Raw genomic sequence first — 16,778 nt, forward strand, 5'->3', positions numbered from 1 at the left:
TTGGGTGTCGCTGGAATCGATTTTTTTTGTTATGCCATTTTTTTTGTAAGAATCATAATTAATTCTAAATACGCTCCTAAAACGTTAATTGTAGCCTACTATGATTTCTCAATAAATGAACAGTCTCTGTACAATTAGCAACACCGACATTCAGCAAACTGGACAAAATTACAATTAACAGAACTGTTTGTCCCGCCTCAGCTAACTTATGATTGGACTGCTGCAGAGAAAATACAGGTCTTTGATTGGTTGATCGTATCACCGGTCTGATTTTAGGAAAACATTAACTGCAGTTGACCACCCCTCGTCGTAATGCACAGCAACCTATGGAATAGCCAAATAAAGCAATGGGCCACAAGATGGGTGTATGATGTATTTATACAATTAATTTACAGATGTGTGGCAACACACAGCAAAGATAACAGGCAGGACGCCTCTACCCTCTTCATCCTTCACTCAATCTAAATTTCCATACTTTGATGGTACACGTTGGATGCCAATATGCCTGTGGAACAGTGAAAAACACATATAACTGTATATGTAAACACACTACAGCTGTCCATTATATCAATACAATACTCAGTGATAAAACACATAACTGATCCACCCATCCGGTGTGTGCAAATGGGGTGGGGGGGGGTGGGGGGGTTCTGTACTATTGTACACAACTCCAGAGTAGACTGTTACTCTGACACTATTTGAGCCAGCGGGGTGCAGTTATTGGAACTAGAGTACATACAAGTACTAATATATTTGTGCATAGTTTTTGCAAAGGCACACAAGCCATCGTCTTATATATTATAGATTATAAAACAACGACTTGTGTGTCTAGAAAAAAAAACAACTGGTGTTCTGAATAAGGTGTCTAGAAGGGCTAGTATTCCGATAGTATCCTAATACTAATGCGGTTATGAACCAGTCGAGGTGGCGGACATGGCTGACCGGGTGATCCCCACTGTATCACCTGCTACCTTCTGGAAGGTCCTGGTAGCCAGGATACACATACAGACAGACACTACCAGTTGCTCAGACAAGGCATGACTGCGCAGGTTTGTTCTGGCCAGGTCATCATGTCGCATGTGGCATAGATGAGTCGAGACGATACCTGGACACAATTTGTTCATTGCTGAGCTCCTCATATGTGTGCTGAGGCCAGTACACCCTTTCAGTATATCTTCGCCTATGTCGGGGTTGCTGTTGCTGGTGTGCCTTGCATCATTCACATCCATATCGACGGACACGCTGCATTCTACCCACGTTTCCCATGGTTGCCTGTTTGTAGTCAGTGCTGGAATGGTAGTGTGCGCAGAGTTAACGCAGTCCTTTTACAATCCTTATTCTGTGCGTTTTTGGTTTTGTGCTTGGCGCATACCTTCGAATGTACCAGGATCATGCATATTGTCAGCCACACCCCCCATATTGCGCGATGCATAGATTTTATTTCTGCACAGAGCAGAATGGATTGTGACGTGCAAAAGGACGTTTCAAATATGGCAACTTGGCACAATTTCGACAAAACGGTCATTTGGGACCTGCATACCCCTCTGCACGGTACGCAAACCTTTCGAATGTCAGGCCCTGTGTGTTTGTATTTTCTGTTGCTTGTCAGATGTCAATGTGTGTGTGTGTGTGTGTGTGTGTGTGTGTGTGTGTGTGTGTGTGTGTGTGTGTGTGTGTGTGTGTGTGTGTGTGTGTGTGTGTGTGTGTGTGTGTTTTATTTATTTTTGCTGGTGTTTTATAGGTACAACAGCCCTGCCTACTAGCCAAGGATCATTAAGAATTGGACAATGCATAAGTGTTCTCCTTCCTCGTCAAAGTCGTATATTACTGTAAACTTAATAACAAGCAATACACACATACAATGTATGCAGTACCAACATCTTTCCCCCAATATTAATGTCAGCTGAATTACTTTTAAGATTTGTCTTGAGAGTCTTATCGACAGACTTAATGATTGTTAGTAGATACTGTCAAGCAATATTGTAGAACCTATTCTCACAATCCTATTTGACCTAACATTATAAACATTTATCGGGGGAAACTAAGAATTGCAGATAGTTGCCATATTTACTCTGCAATGCCTGTTAATTTTTGGAGTGTAACCAAAATAACTGATATCTGCATTTTCGTTGATATTAAAGTTAGCTATATGGGTGTTGCAATTGTAAAACATTAACAAGCATTGACAGCCCTTTTTATCAGGGTTTTCTTTTTTTTTTAAATCAGAGTAATATAAAGTGTACTGCACACAAGTGGAACCAGATATTTTCTGCCAATTTTTTTTTTTTCTTCAACTTTGTCAGTTAATAGTCTGAAGATCATGGCAACAGCAGGCAAGGTATGGAGTGATTGATTTTTGTCACCATTCAGAATAGTCCAATGGTTGTTGTATATGAATAGATAAGCAGTAATTTAGTGTCATGCACACATACTGCAAATGGTATAGCTGTTATTTAATACTGTGTTCAAAATGTGGAGATGCCCTGGTACTATGGCTTAACTAGCATATATTTCTTATTGCAGTAGTTTACAAATGGTTATATATTATGTTTTTTTTGTTTGTTTTTTTTTAATATTTGATCAATTATGTTTTTCTTCTATAGAGGAAAGTTTGATTTGGTTTTATCGTGATCACAGAATATTTCATGCATAGTAATATCCTATAGTTTCCTTTTCTGAACTATAATTATGTGGCTTGAAAGCATTGTGCAAGGAAATTACTGCATACTTACTCTATGATTACTTTTGTTTTATCAGGGAAAATGAATACCACCTTCAAGCCAAAAATCTCCTTCACGAACTCTGTATACCTCGTTTCTCGTCCTGTAGAGATTATATTGTTATTATCTTCTCCTTTTTTTCATCAATTTACAATAAAACTCAAAAGGGTATGTGTGGTTGAGTAAAGTGGCAACAGCACACTCCCTTGAGAGCAATAAGAAATATTTTGAAGAAAATGTCTGCAGAAATTAAACAATTGTACTACTGAAAAGCATGAAAATAAAAATAAGTTGCAACTAATCATGCTTTTATTTTTAAATGATCCTGTTGGTGTTTGTTGCTTAAACTAGGGTTGGCTTAACTTTGAAAGTTGGCTGGCCCGGAGGTATAATTAATAAACTAGATTTTTTTCTAGGTAGAATGGAAATACATTTTAACATCGAAGACCTCCGGGTTAAAATGTGACTACTCTATTCTAGACAGTGTAATATTCTTATTGTAGCTGTATTTTAATAGCTGTAATAGAATAACCTGGTTATTGTGCAGGTTATCAAATGCAAGGCTGCTGTCGCTTGGGAGCCAGGGAAGCCCCTATCAATTGAGGAGGTGGAGGTGGCACCACCACAGGCTCATGAAGTTCGCATTAAGGTAACATTCATTCTGTTGTGGATATTAATTATCAGAAGTTGAACTTGGAGTACTGTCAAATCTATACAGAGGAAAAAAATGACAGCTTCACATCCCATTGGTCAGTTTACATAAAACCATCACAAATTCGGCTTTTAGGAGTTTTCAGAAGCAGCCCCTGGTTTGAAAAAAGGACATTAGTTTGGCCTGGTAAAATATGATCTAAGCAGAACAGCAGTAGAGAATAATTCAAAACACACATAATGGGGCATTAAACAGGTACTGTAAGATTTTATATTCCAAGAAAACAGAGCTGGTGTAGTAAGTTTAAAGACCTGTGATGGATTTTCATTTTATTTTGTGCAGAACCAACATGGCAATAAATAGACCTGAGTGATCATGTAGATAAGAATGATATAGGGATTTTGACAATGTTAGCCCTTAGTGTGGTCTTAATGTGTCTGTGGAAGGGGTGTGGGTAATTCACTGATTAGGAGACAGACAGGTGTACTTGAAAACACCACACAGGTGCCCAGTTTTATTTTTAGACAGTTCTTACTTTTTCCGGCAGAGGGCACTGTTGACCGTGGGCTGCCTATCAACGATGATAGACAGCACCACTGAAATACCACAGCTGGTAAGTGAACAGGAAGGGCACTCGCAGGTGCTCAAAGAAATAATAATGAAAACAGAAGGCGAAAAGAACAAGGGAAAATAAAACAGTAATAAAACTACAAATAAAAGGTGCTGCACTCGGCAGCGTTATCCCGGTCGTCGCTACCCGCACGACCCGGATCACCGTCCTACTCTATCGGCTATCTAGCCTGCTCTTTCACAATACGCCGGGGTCTGCCCAAGGGTTCCCCGCTCTCTCTCTCTCTGTCTCGCTGTGGTTCTTTATTTTTCCCCCGGCTGATTCCCGGTCCCGAATCAAAGCGTCCGCGCACTTAGCGCGTCTAAGTGGGCAGACCTGAGGAAACAACAGAGCGTTATTTTATAGGACCGACAATCACCCAAGACCCGCCTCTCGGCCATTCAGAGAGGGGGAAAGTCCACACACACACTTTCCCACCTCCCCGTGTCACTGCCATGACTCACAGGCGGTTGTTGGGCGACTGCCGCCCTCTTCCTGCAGCCCGTGAACACGCCAGCAGAGTCAGCACAGATCTCTCCCTGTTACAGTGTCAGACATGAATTTTACAAGACACAGCTACACTGTCTCTGCCAGTCTCTCGTAATTGTAGGTAACACAATAATTCCATGAACTTTAACAATTGTAACTCTATTAGCTGCGTAGGTCTTAAACATGTATTTTCAGCAACTAGTAGGTTAATATAATTAATATATGCCTGAAGAGGTGGAGACAATGTCACCTACCAGGTGAAATGACCAAACAAGAGCACACGTGTTTCTTTCAAAATTGAACATCTGAGACCCATATAACAAGTAAGCATGACAGCTAAGTATAGTTTTAATGGAATTTTGTTGTTAGCTACAATCTCTTTAAAGTGCTACTATTGCGTGAAGCCTCTTTATACACCCATACTAGCAAGCCCAGCAGTGTTTGTATGCATGCTTGTTATTTACTAAAACCTAAAGTATCCCATACTGCTCACCTTGGGCCAAAAACCTGATGTGGATTCAGGTATGTTTGGTCATGATGTTCTGAGTATTTAATAATTTAACCTGTCAACACTAAGTCAATTCAATAACGAACGAGGTAAGTAGCAATTAATTTAACTTTGTTTATTTTATAATTATTGACCTGCGACAGAATAGCCGAGTGATGTCGTCAGGCCAGAAGCAGGAAGAAAGATAGAGGCAGAAGACACTGCTGCACCATTTATTTAAATAACAAAAAAATAAAATATTTTAACAAAAAAAACCACCTCACAGAGCAAAACAAAAAAGTTTTACAAAACAAAATCTCAAACACAAAAACACCACGCAGGTCAGGCTAGGAAGATCGCTTTCACTGTTCCTATGTTTGTTTCTCTTTTCCTTTTTCTCCTCACTCTCTCTCGTTCTCTCTCTCATTCACTCCCCTGTACACCCACCCCGAGTGCAGAGAGCTTCAGGCTTTTATGCAGGTGACCATCTTCCGATTAGCTACAAATTAATCACTTATTTAATTCTGGAGATAGGAAACATTCTGCACTTTATTAATGCAGTTTATTAATGTGGATGGGGCTTCCCATCCAAGCTGCAGCACAAATAAATAAACAAGTATATGTACAAGGCTCCTGTTCCTGTTACATATCCCCCCCTTGTGCAAAGCACACATGGCCCTAACGACCACCTCCCACTTCAGTCTCAAAGTCCCAGCAGAGGGGAAGCAAGGTGGGGACGGGGTACTCAAGGATGTCCATGAGGGAGAAGCTTCAGCCCCACTTCTTCGTGGCTGGCAAGCTCGGAGTCTTAGAGGGGCTTCAGTCACACAATCTCCCCGACAGTGACGACTGGAGGGGGGGGGAGTACCGGTTCTGCTGACCTCCCCACCACTTCAGGCCGGCAGTACACTCATGTGGTGACGACCACCCACATGATCCAACAGTAGCAAAAATTGCTGTGGGGGGAGCCGGTCTCCTCGCCCCCGAGGGGAGACCTTCCCGAGGCTGGTGCAAATGTCGGGGTCCCTCTGTGGGGCTCCAGCCACATTATTTACAGCCCAGGCCATCGCTGGGGTCCCAGGCAAAGGGTAGTCGTCAGCAACCCCAGGCGACGCAGAGCCGGCAGCGACCCCAGGCGAAGTGTTGGGTCCGCAGCGACCCCAGGCAAACACAGAGCCGGCAGCAACCCCAGGCAAGTGGTTGATGGGGTCCGACAGTGACCTCAGGCGACGCAGAGTCCTGCGCAACCCCAGGCCAAAGCGAGTCAGTCAGCGGACCCCAGACGAAGCGCAGAGCTGGCTGCGACCCCAGGTCGATGCAGAGTCCGCTGGCAGGGACCCCAGGCGATGCAGGGCGGCATCAATAAACCCCTGGCAATTCGCATTGGCGGCATAAAGCAACCCCTAGCAGAGCTGGCAGCAGACCCCAGGCGACACAGAGCTGGCAGCGACCCCTGGCAACGCAGAGCAGTGGCGGCAGCAACCCCAGGCGAAGCAGAGCCAGCAGCAACCCCAAGCAAGACGGAACTGACAGTGACCCCAGGCGATGCAGAGCTGGCAGCGACCCCAGGTGACACAGAGCTGGCAGCGGACCCTCAGGAGGCGATGATGGCAGTGGACCCTCGGGAAGCGACGGCAAGAGGGGAGCCCCTGGCCATGAAGGCAGCAGCAGGAGCTCCACTTCTCCCCGTGGTGGTTGTGGAGGCAGAAATAGCTCCTGCTCCTCTTCTCTTCATGGTGAAGGCGGCAGGGGCTCCTCCCTTTCTGGCTGCAGTGGGGGGACCAGCAGGCATGCTCCCTCTGCTGGTGGAGATGGGCACAGCAGTTCTTCCTTCTCCGCTGTGGGTGGTGGAGGCAAGATCAGCAGGCACTCTTCCTCTGCTGGTGGGGATGGGCGCAGCAGGCATTCCTCTGGTGGGAGGTGGCAGTTGAGTGGGAAATGCCCCAGCTCTCCACAAACGGGGCACCAGAAGCTGGTCATGACAGCGCGGAGGATGGCTTCCCAGCTACTCTCCTCTAGTGGCTGTGGTGAGGCCAGCAGACACTCATCCCCTGCTGGTGCATGCTTGGGCTGTGGACGTTTGGGCTCCTCCCTCTTGGGCGTTGAGGACAACTGGGTCTGGTCTACTGCCCAGAAGTAATTCTGCGGCTCTCCCCAACCAGGCCCTGGTTCCAAGCCTCCTCGCATTGAGGATCACTGTAGGGGCAGTCCTCCCTGTCATGCCCGAACTCGCCACAGGTGCCGCACATGGGGGGGCCCCTTCACTCCTCCATTGTTTCTGCTCAGTCACCCAGTCCGAGGGTCCAAACTGAGTTGGCACCCGGGACCACCACCCCTTGCTCTGCTGAGGTTGCTGCTGTTGCCTCTGTTGTTGCGGCGCCTGCCGCTTCTGCTGCTTTTTGCAGCTCGTTTACCCCATCCACTACTTCATCCTCACTCCAAAAGCAAAAACAAAAACATGCAGTACCTGTTCCGGCCTGAGTCCAGGAGGCACTGGTGATTCCACGCTAGACACCACGTGTGACAGGATAGCCGAGTGGTGACGTCAGGCCAGAAGCAGGAAGAAACACATAGGCAGTACAGCAGGGTAAAAGACCACTACAGCGCCGTTTATTTAAATAGCAAAAATAAATAAAATATTTAACAAAAAAAACACCTCACAGAGAGAAACAAAATCTCAAACACAAAAACACCAAACGCACAGGTCAGGCTGGGCCGATCGCTTTCACTGTTCCTATGTTTGTTTGTTTGTTTGTTTTTCTTTTCCTCTCTCTCTCTCTCTCTCTCTCTCTCTCTCTCTCTCTCTCTCTCTCTCTCTCTCTGTGTGTACACCCACCCCGAGTGCAGAGAGCTGCAGGCTTTTACGCATGGCCACCTTCTGCACAAGTTTATTAATGTGGATGGGGCTTCCCATCCACGCTGCAACACCATACAAAAACAAAACATACGGCTACACCGTCAATACATTTACAAATAAAAAAATCATAAAACAAATACAAAATAACACAATTGAGACACAGGGGCAGAGGTGGAGACCCCGTTCTAAAAACAAACAAATACATGTACAGTGCTCCTCGCCCTGTTACAGACCCATACAGCAATATGAGAGTTGGGCATCACACAACCCCCCCCACACACACACACACAGGTAGTTTATCTTCAAAGGTGAATTTGTCAAAACATGGCTTAAGTGAGTGTTTAAAAGAAAGTAGCCCAGATTGCAAACACCTGTTCTGTCAGTGAGATCCACTATCTTAATGTGTAGATCTTTTACCAAACAGATTGTCGCTACTGGAGTGTGCCACTCTGACTTCTACATTCTATATGAAGCCGGTGAAACAAAGGGATTCCCTGCAATTCTGGGACATGAAGGAGCTGGGATTGTAGAGAGTGTTGGACCAGGAGTGACCAAATTCAAACCAGGTGGGATAGACACTTAAGCAATCGGTAACATATAGACTTCTGTTACATAAAAGGAAATCGCCTTTAACATATTATTATGTGGAAATTGTATTGTGTCTGCTTGGTTTAAGTGGCTGAACTTTGCTTTCCGTTGACATAAGCTAATCACATAGCGTTAACAGCACAACGCTGTAGATTTGTGTTATATAATCCCTTCCTGTGCGGTAAATCACATGACCTGGTTGCAGCTTCTGCACCTAATATAAAGTGCATGCAAAAGTGGATAATATTTTCCTTTCATGAATTCTCTAAATACCCAGGATATTAAATATGCACCCTACCCAACAAGTGCATTCTTGTCCATTTTTATCTTGTAGGTGTATCCCAATGCCTAGGGAGTACTGTACATAGGAAACATACTTAATGCTTAACAAAGTTCAACTTATCAGTCTTACACAGTCCTGTCCGAACCACAAAAAAAACATGTTATTGGCGGCCTCAATGAGGCTGAATGTACAGTACTGTACACACGGATTGGTATTAAATAACACAATTACACTACATAGTGTAACATTCTTATTTTACTGTATCTTTTCCAGGAGACAAAGTTATCCCTCTGTTTGTTTCCCAGTGTGGGGAATGCAAGTTCTGTTTGAGTCCCAAAACCAACTTGTGTGATACAAACTGGTAATTATGTTTTGCATCTTTTATGTACCAAGTGGTCTCTCATAAATCAGACAGATTTATTCTTTGGCTGATGTAACCAGCAAGCATCCTACCACTATGCAACCCCACACACAGCAAACAAGCATCCTACCACTATGCAACCCCACACACAGCAAACAAGCATCCTACCGCTATGCAACCCCACACACAGCAAACAAGCATCCTACCACTATGCAACCCCACACACAGCAAACAAGCATCCTACCACTATGCAACCCCACACACAGCAAACAAGCATCACAGCAAACAAGCATCCTACCACTATGCAACCCCACACACAGCAAACAAGCATCCTACCACTATGCAACCCCACACACAGCAAACAAGCATCCTACCGCTATGCAACCCCACACACAGCAAACAAGCATCCTAAGCAAACAAGCATCCTACCGCTATGCAACCCCACACACAGCAAACAAGCATCCTACCGCTATGCAACCCCACACACAGCAAACAAGCATCCTACCGCTATGCAACCCCACACACAGCAAACAAGCATCCTACCGCTATGCAACCCCACACACAGCAAACAAGCATCCTACCGCTATGCAACCCCACACACAGCAAACAAGCATCCTACCGCTATGCAACCCCACACACAGCAAACAAGCATCCTACCGCTATGCAACCCCACACACAGCAAACAAGCATCCTACCGCTATGCAACCCCACACACAGCAAACAAGCATCCTACCGCTATGCAACCCCACACACAGCAAACACAAGCATCCTACCAACCCCACACACAGCAAACAAGCATCCTACCGCTATGCAACCCCACACACAGCAAACAAGCATCCTACCGCTATGCAACCCCACACACAGCAAACAAGCATCCTACCGCTATGCAACCCCACACACAGCAAACAAGCATCCTACCGCTATGCAACCCCACACACAGCAAACAAGCATCCTACCGCTATGCAACCCCACACACAGCAAACAAGCATCCTACCGCTATGCAACCCCACACACAGCAAACAAGCATCCTACCACTATGCAACCCCACACACAGCAAACAAGCATCCTACCACTATGCAACCCCACACACAGCAAACAAGCATCCTACCGCTATGCAACCCCACACACAGCAAACAAGCATCCTACCGCTATGCAACCCCACACACAGCAAACAAGCATCCTACCGCTATGCAACCCCACACACAGCAAACAAGCATCCTACCGCTATGCAACCCCACACACAGCAAACAAGCATCCTACCACTATGCAACCCCACACACAGCAAACAAGCATCCTACCACTATGCAACCCCACACACAGCAAACAAGCATCCTACCACTATGCAACCCCACACACAGCAAACAAGCATCCTACCACTATGCAACCCCACACACAGCAAACAAGCATCCTACCGCTATGCAACCCCACACACAGCAAACAAGCATCCTACCGCTATGCAACCCCACACACAGCAAACAAGCATCCTACCACTATGCAACCCCACACACAGCAAACAAGCATCCTACCGCTATGCAACCCCACACACAGCAAACAAGCATCCTACCGCTATGCAACCCCACACACAGCAAACAAGCATCCTACCACTATGCAACCCCACACACAGCAAACAAGCATCCTACCACTATGCAACCCCACACACAGCAAACAAGCATCCTACCACTATGCAACCCCACACACAGCAAACAAGCATCCTACCACTATGCGAATTAGCCGGGCTCGTCTGCATTCATGGGTTTAGAGCTTTTAACATCTCATCTTCTCACCAGGGGGCAGAATCTGTTTCAGCAGTGGATCAAACCCTACCCATTGCACTGAGCTAAGTTTAGATGCAAATTACAGCTTGTATGCTTGTACTGTACTCATTATTTAGGAGGAATGGCAAACCGCTTTCTGTAGCATACAGATATGTTTCAGAGTCATGTGTTCACAATCATTTGAAAACAGTAATCTTTGTTTTAAATGAAGTAAAATATTTAAGTAAAATAAATTCATATTATCAAGTATTTTACCTGCAGATGTATACCTTTTCATGGCAGGCCCAATGAAAGATATCCTGCGATTTCTGAGGAATTCATCAGGTTCATTTGCAAAGGGAAGCCAGTCTTCCAATTCACAGGAACCAGCACTTTCTCTGAGTACACTGTGGTCTGTGAAATTGCATTGACCAAAATTCATAATGCTGCACCTTATAACCTGTTCCACAAGCCACCTTACAATGAGGGAATACTATACTTCTGTGCAGTAACTCCTTTTATTTGTGATCCGCAATGTAATGTAGGCAGATTTCAAAGTGTTTCATGCATTATTAGCACAGGCAGCTGTAACAGGTTTTCTCACCGAGGGTTGTTTCAATCATATCTCATTTTTGTATGGGAAGGATTACCCAGACTGAAGGTTTGATGCCTGATAAGACATCCAGGTTTACCTGCAAGGGGAAGCCCATCTTCCACGCATTGGGGACCAGCACTTTCTCCGAGTACACTGTAGTGACTGATATCTCTGTGGCCAAGGTGGATGACTCTGCCCCTCTTGATAAAGTCTGCCTGCTCGGCTGTGGCATTTCCACTGGGTACGGAGCTGCGCTCAACACTGCCAAGGTTACTGTTGCTCTTTCATTTAAAATGTTGCTGAAAATCAGTGAAGTTAATACAGGAACAGGAAAGCCTGAAATGAATACTGTCATTGGCAAAAAGCCTGACTCATTTTTGGTTATTTTAGTATAAAAAATAATTGATACATTTAAACAATAATACCAATCTTAATGTAAAAAAATACCAATTTTAGTTGGCATTACTTCCTGGAGGTATTATCTATCAATGTATAAGGCAGTCCAAGGTGAGTGCAGTAACCTTTGTGAGAAACATTTGCGGGGTGCAGGTGCTTAAAAGTGTGTCTGGACTCCTGAGTGGCGCATCTAGTAAAGGGGCTCCGCGTGGAGTGCAGGATGCGCCCTATAGTCTGGACGTCGCCGGTTCAAGTCAAGGCTATTCCTTTGCCGACCGAGGACGGCAGTTCCCAGATGGCGGTGCTCAATTGGCCAAGGGCGACCCCTGTGGTCTGGCCAGGCGCCTGCTGGCTTGCCTGCAAGCTGCCCAGAGCTGCATTGTCCTCCTACGCTGTACCTCTGGGTGGCTGCAAGGTGAGTCTGCAGTGTGTAAAACAGCGGACGGCTGACATCACATGCTTCGGAGCACTGCTTGTGTTCGTCTTTGCCCCTCCCGAGTCATCGCAGGGATGGTAGCGATGGGCTGAGCCTAAAAATAATTGGACATTACTAAACTGGGGAGGAGGACTGGAGAAGGCCGTTTTACAACTGCTGTGAACCTGTCAAGCCCATACAATAATTCTGAGTTAAACACTTTTTGGGTGTAATCATTTACAGCCACCAGAGGTCAGTACAGCACAGAATGCAAAATCACAAGGCTCTTTGAAACAGTCCTTCTGTGGTGCAGTTCAAGCACTACAGTGCAAAAATAAAACACAAAAAAACATTAATAAAACATTGTCCGAGAGGGAATTTCAAACAAGGCATCAAACCTTAATACCTTCTAACAGCTGAAGTACCTGAACAAAACAAAAAATCAAACACATCCCAGGAGGCATGCATTGTTTAACTCCCAGTCATATTCAGACAGCCCTTGCATAGCCTCAGGCACCACCTCCCAATATGGTGTCCAATAAATCACTTTTCTTCCAACTGCTCTGGAAGAACATTCTTTGTGCATCTTAGCCACACCCTATCGGGACGTTTGATTTCTTATAGACTGTCATTAAAAATGGTGCAAAATGTCCTTTGGAGTACATATGTCTCCTACGTTACTTTTATTTATAACAATGTAGCCATTTTGGTGTTTTTTTACTTCCTTATGATATACAGTGTATGTAACACAGATAACTGAAGGCAGTACCGTATCTGCTCTCTAGTCCCCTCTTCTCACACCCTTTCCCTCCCTGGCTGCAGGTTGAACCCGGCTCTTCCTGTGCTGTGTTTGGTCTGGGAGCGGTGGGTCTTGCCACTGTGATGGGCTGTAAGGCAGCGGGAGCCTCCCGGATCATCGTGGTCGATATCAATAAAGACAAGTTCATTAAAGCAAAAGAATTCGGAGCAACTGAGTTTGTCAACCCTAATGATTACAGCAAGCCCATTCAGGAAGTACTCATTGAGTTGACTAAAGGAGGTGTGGACTACTCCTTTGAGTGTGTGGGCAGTGCTACTGTGATGGTGAGTTCAGCCTGACATTTTCGTATATATGGAGAACCTCTTATCAAGTCGTGATTTAAAAATCCTAGAACAGTCATAAATGATCAAATACATTTTTGATTTCCAGAGAGCTGCCCTTGAGGCATGTCACAGAGGCTGGGGAACCAGTGTTGTTGTTGGCTATACAAACGTGGCGGACACGTCTACGCGACCGTTTCAACTAATATATGGACGAACATGGAAGGGAACATTTTTTGGGGGTAAGGATTAGAGAGAATTTAGTGATCATCTTCTGCTTGTTGTTGTTCTTCAAGCCTTGTTTTACTGGTTCTCGCAGGATGGAAGAGTGTGGAGAGTGTACCTAAGCTGGTGAATGATTACATGGCAAAGAAAATCAAGTTGGATGAGTTCATTTCCCACACTCTGCCCTTGGACCGCGTTAACGAGGCATTTGACCTGATGACCTCTGGGAAAAGGTATTATGTGCACATTTTCCTTCAGGGAATTGGCAAGCTAGGTATAATATAAGCATTCTAGCTGAATTGCTGCATTACTGTCCTTTTGGACAATTGGAGAACAGACATCCAATCATTAATTAAGCAGCAGCAGCACAATTCTATGTAAATAATATACCCTCAACCATGCAGTTAAAATGCTAAATGAGTACTTATAGCAATGTAGTTATAACCCCAAATAAGAATTGCTTCACACTTGAATTGGATAATGTATGTGCCTTGGTTCAGTTCAAACACTAGTGTGGCTGCTACTGAGCTCACAACAGCTGATCACTCCGATAAACTTTAATAACCTCTGGAATAATTCCACTTGGCCATCACAAACCATTACTAATACTGGCCGCATGTAAATATTGCCACGGTAACATGACAATGCTTCTTGATTACAAGTATTCTATATTTAATAGCCAACAGTGTATAGCAATGGCCTCAGGTCTGGATTCACCCTGTTCTTTGTTCCATCTTAACCAAAGGAATCTCCTTTGAGTCAGTTATTTAATGATCCCAAAAAAAAAATTTAACCTTGGACCAGATTTATGCACTCTTGGTGTATAGTGTGTTTACATACATTTTGCATGCTTAGTCTAACTTGTTTTGCAACAGTCTGTTCTTAAAAGAATTCTCTCTTTTATTTCAGCATTCGAACAGTCCTGAAAATGTAGGCAAGAGAAAGCTTCAAGCAACCTTCCCTTTTTTTATTGTTTTTTGGCATGCCAATATCCTATCTGAAATGGGTGTTTATTTTCCCTAGATCATTCCAATACAGTTTTACATGTGATCTATACACAAATTAAAATAAATTATCAGAAGGATGCAATGGGCAACAGTAGCAAAAAATACCTATTCCAGTCTTGATAAACCTCCTTTTTTGAATGGAGAAATTAGAACCCAACAGGAAAGGGGTTTCCTAAGCACTCTTGTGGTGTTTCTCTGCTTTGAAACATTGCCATTGATTTTTCTCCATTCCAGAGTAGTTAAATCACTACTGGAGAAAACTCTTTGGAAGTGTGGCTCATTCTTATACATGCAAACATGTAGTATATTCCAAGTGACTTCAGTCACTAACTAGGCAGACATTTTATCACACATGCTTCACAATCAAAAGTCAATTGCGTTGTAGTGTGACCTTTTGGAGCTCATATTTTGACTTGGAGAAATCAGAATTTTGTTATCTTGTGGTATATTAATACTACCCTACCTTTGTCTGATTATCTGACCTTAAACTTGTAACCCTTCTCTATCACGGACTATGCATTTGCAATGCTGCAGTAATAAGGGGATCAATAGTTCACCTTCAAGAGTGGCTGTTTGTATGGGCCACTGTTAGGATCATTTAAAGAGTAAGTCACTTCAAATATAATCGTAATTGATTATCTTTTACGATGTTTGCCATGTGTGGCTCTTTCACTTGCTTCAATACTGAGTTAATATCAGTGATTCGTTGCTTGATATTTAAGTCACCATTTAATGTGAGTTTCAAGATCCTGAAGTTTGAGAATCTGTGAGGTTTCTAATGAGCAAAATAAAAGAATTACCCCAAACCAAGACTGCTTTTTTACCGAATAAGGCATTTTTTTTCCCTCTGATCATATTGCATCTTGAACTACAAACTACTGCTGCTGTAACAACTGTTACTGAGTCTCACATTTTGATTGGCCAAAATGAATAATTTGGGACCAAAAAAGGAAAGGAATTTTGTTACAAGCCTAATTGAAGATTACAAACCAGGACAATTACTAATAACTATACAGACTTCAATATTTCAAAGACCTACCATAGTTATAGCAAAGACCAGTCAGAGCAATTTAAATAATTACCAGTTAATTTGCAAATACAACTTGACATTTTGTACCCTGTAGTAAAAAAAGGTGAGGGAGATCCTTTAATTGTACATGGATGTCATCATGGTCACATAACTTAATAGTTGCCTTACATTTGAACTTGAAAAACAAATAAAAACATAAACAAGTCTCAGTAATATAAAGTAAATCGTGTCACAGTCAACATTGTCTGTCTCAAGAAGTCGGCATATGGTTAGCATATTTCCAGATTGAAAAACCTGGATTTTTATTTTTCCCCCAATTCAATGACACCACAAAGCAGTCAAATAACTATATAGCTTTATCATAATTACAAGTTAAATACCGGGTGTAATTATTGCAGATCGTAACAATTTATTTTCTTTATATTGTCATCTGCCACATAAGGCGTTAAAAAAAAAAGACATGACTCAGGAAATGACAGATTGTGTAACACATAATCCACATATTATAGTTTTGCTATAGTTTTGTACGGTACAAAAAATGTACAATTGCAAAACTGGGAACATTTTACAATTTTATGTTTCCGACCAGGAAAAATCTGGGCTGAAAACTGAGACAATCCCAGTTTTCCAAAGGTGCCTGGTAACACTAAATGAGCAGCACTCAGCAAATCTATATTTGTACATTAAAAGAAAATCTCTCGCTGCTGTATTTTCCAATTTCCTTCTTGATGTTATCCCGAGTGTGACTGGCTACTCTTATAATTACCTGTGAATACAAAATCATAACAAGCAACTACATACGCATAACCACTACGGAAGGCCATCTGGATGAAAAAAAAAACAAACATTATTTTATTATGCGTTTCAAATGGTTAGTACACATTCTCATTTGACTTTAGTACGTGTTGTAATTCAAATTACTTTGCCCACTAATTTGGCCAATCAGATCCCTGAAAATTAAATGAGAACCAATGAATTTAAAGAAAATAGTATGTGTAATAAATTATCCAATTATAAGTCGCCTTACATCTGCCATTCCCTTCCAATTCGTGGCGGTATGTGGACTTGGCATTGGGTAAAGTGCAGTGAAGATGGATAGACCCGGAACCTCTGTGACGAGGTTTCAGAGCCTTAGAAAACAGTTTAATCCACTGGTAACCCCACTGTAAATAATAAGTAAATGTCTTATTAATAGCGTTTTAATTAAATTATACCGAATCACGTTTTTA

The 16,778-nt window shown here is 43.3% G+C and overlaps 1 protein-coding gene across 2 annotated transcripts; it reads left to right on the forward strand.

Annotated features, from left to right (window-relative positions):
• The first annotated feature begins 2,242 nt into the window (after positions 1–2,242).
• On the forward strand, positions 2,243–15,325 carry LOC121322353 (alcohol dehydrogenase class-3-like). 2 transcript variants are annotated; one of them, XM_041262200.1, is made up of 9 exons: positions 2,243–2,338; positions 3,268–3,369; positions 8,240–8,381; positions 8,960–9,047; positions 11,446–11,665; positions 13,030–13,290; positions 13,397–13,529; positions 13,607–13,745; positions 14,422–15,325. In XM_041262200.1, the coding sequence occupies exons 1-9, from the start codon at positions 2,321–2,323 to the stop codon at positions 14,444–14,446; spliced, it is 1,128 nt and encodes a 375-aa protein (XP_041118134.1). In that variant the 5' UTR covers positions 2,243–2,320; the 3' UTR covers positions 14,447–15,325. The 2 variants fall into 2 exon arrangements, with proteins under 2 accessions (XP_041118134.1, XP_041118143.1); XM_041262209.1 differs by lacking the exon at positions 14,422–15,325 and having other exon boundaries at positions 13,584–13,734.
• Positions 15,326–16,778: the final 1,453 nt, after the last annotated feature.

This window comes from Polyodon spathula, chromosome 1 (genome assembly GCF_017654505.1).
Source record: "Polyodon spathula isolate WHYD16114869_AA chromosome 1, ASM1765450v1, whole genome shotgun sequence".
Classification (NCBI taxonomy): domain Eukaryota; kingdom Metazoa; phylum Chordata; class Actinopteri; order Acipenseriformes; family Polyodontidae; genus Polyodon; species Polyodon spathula.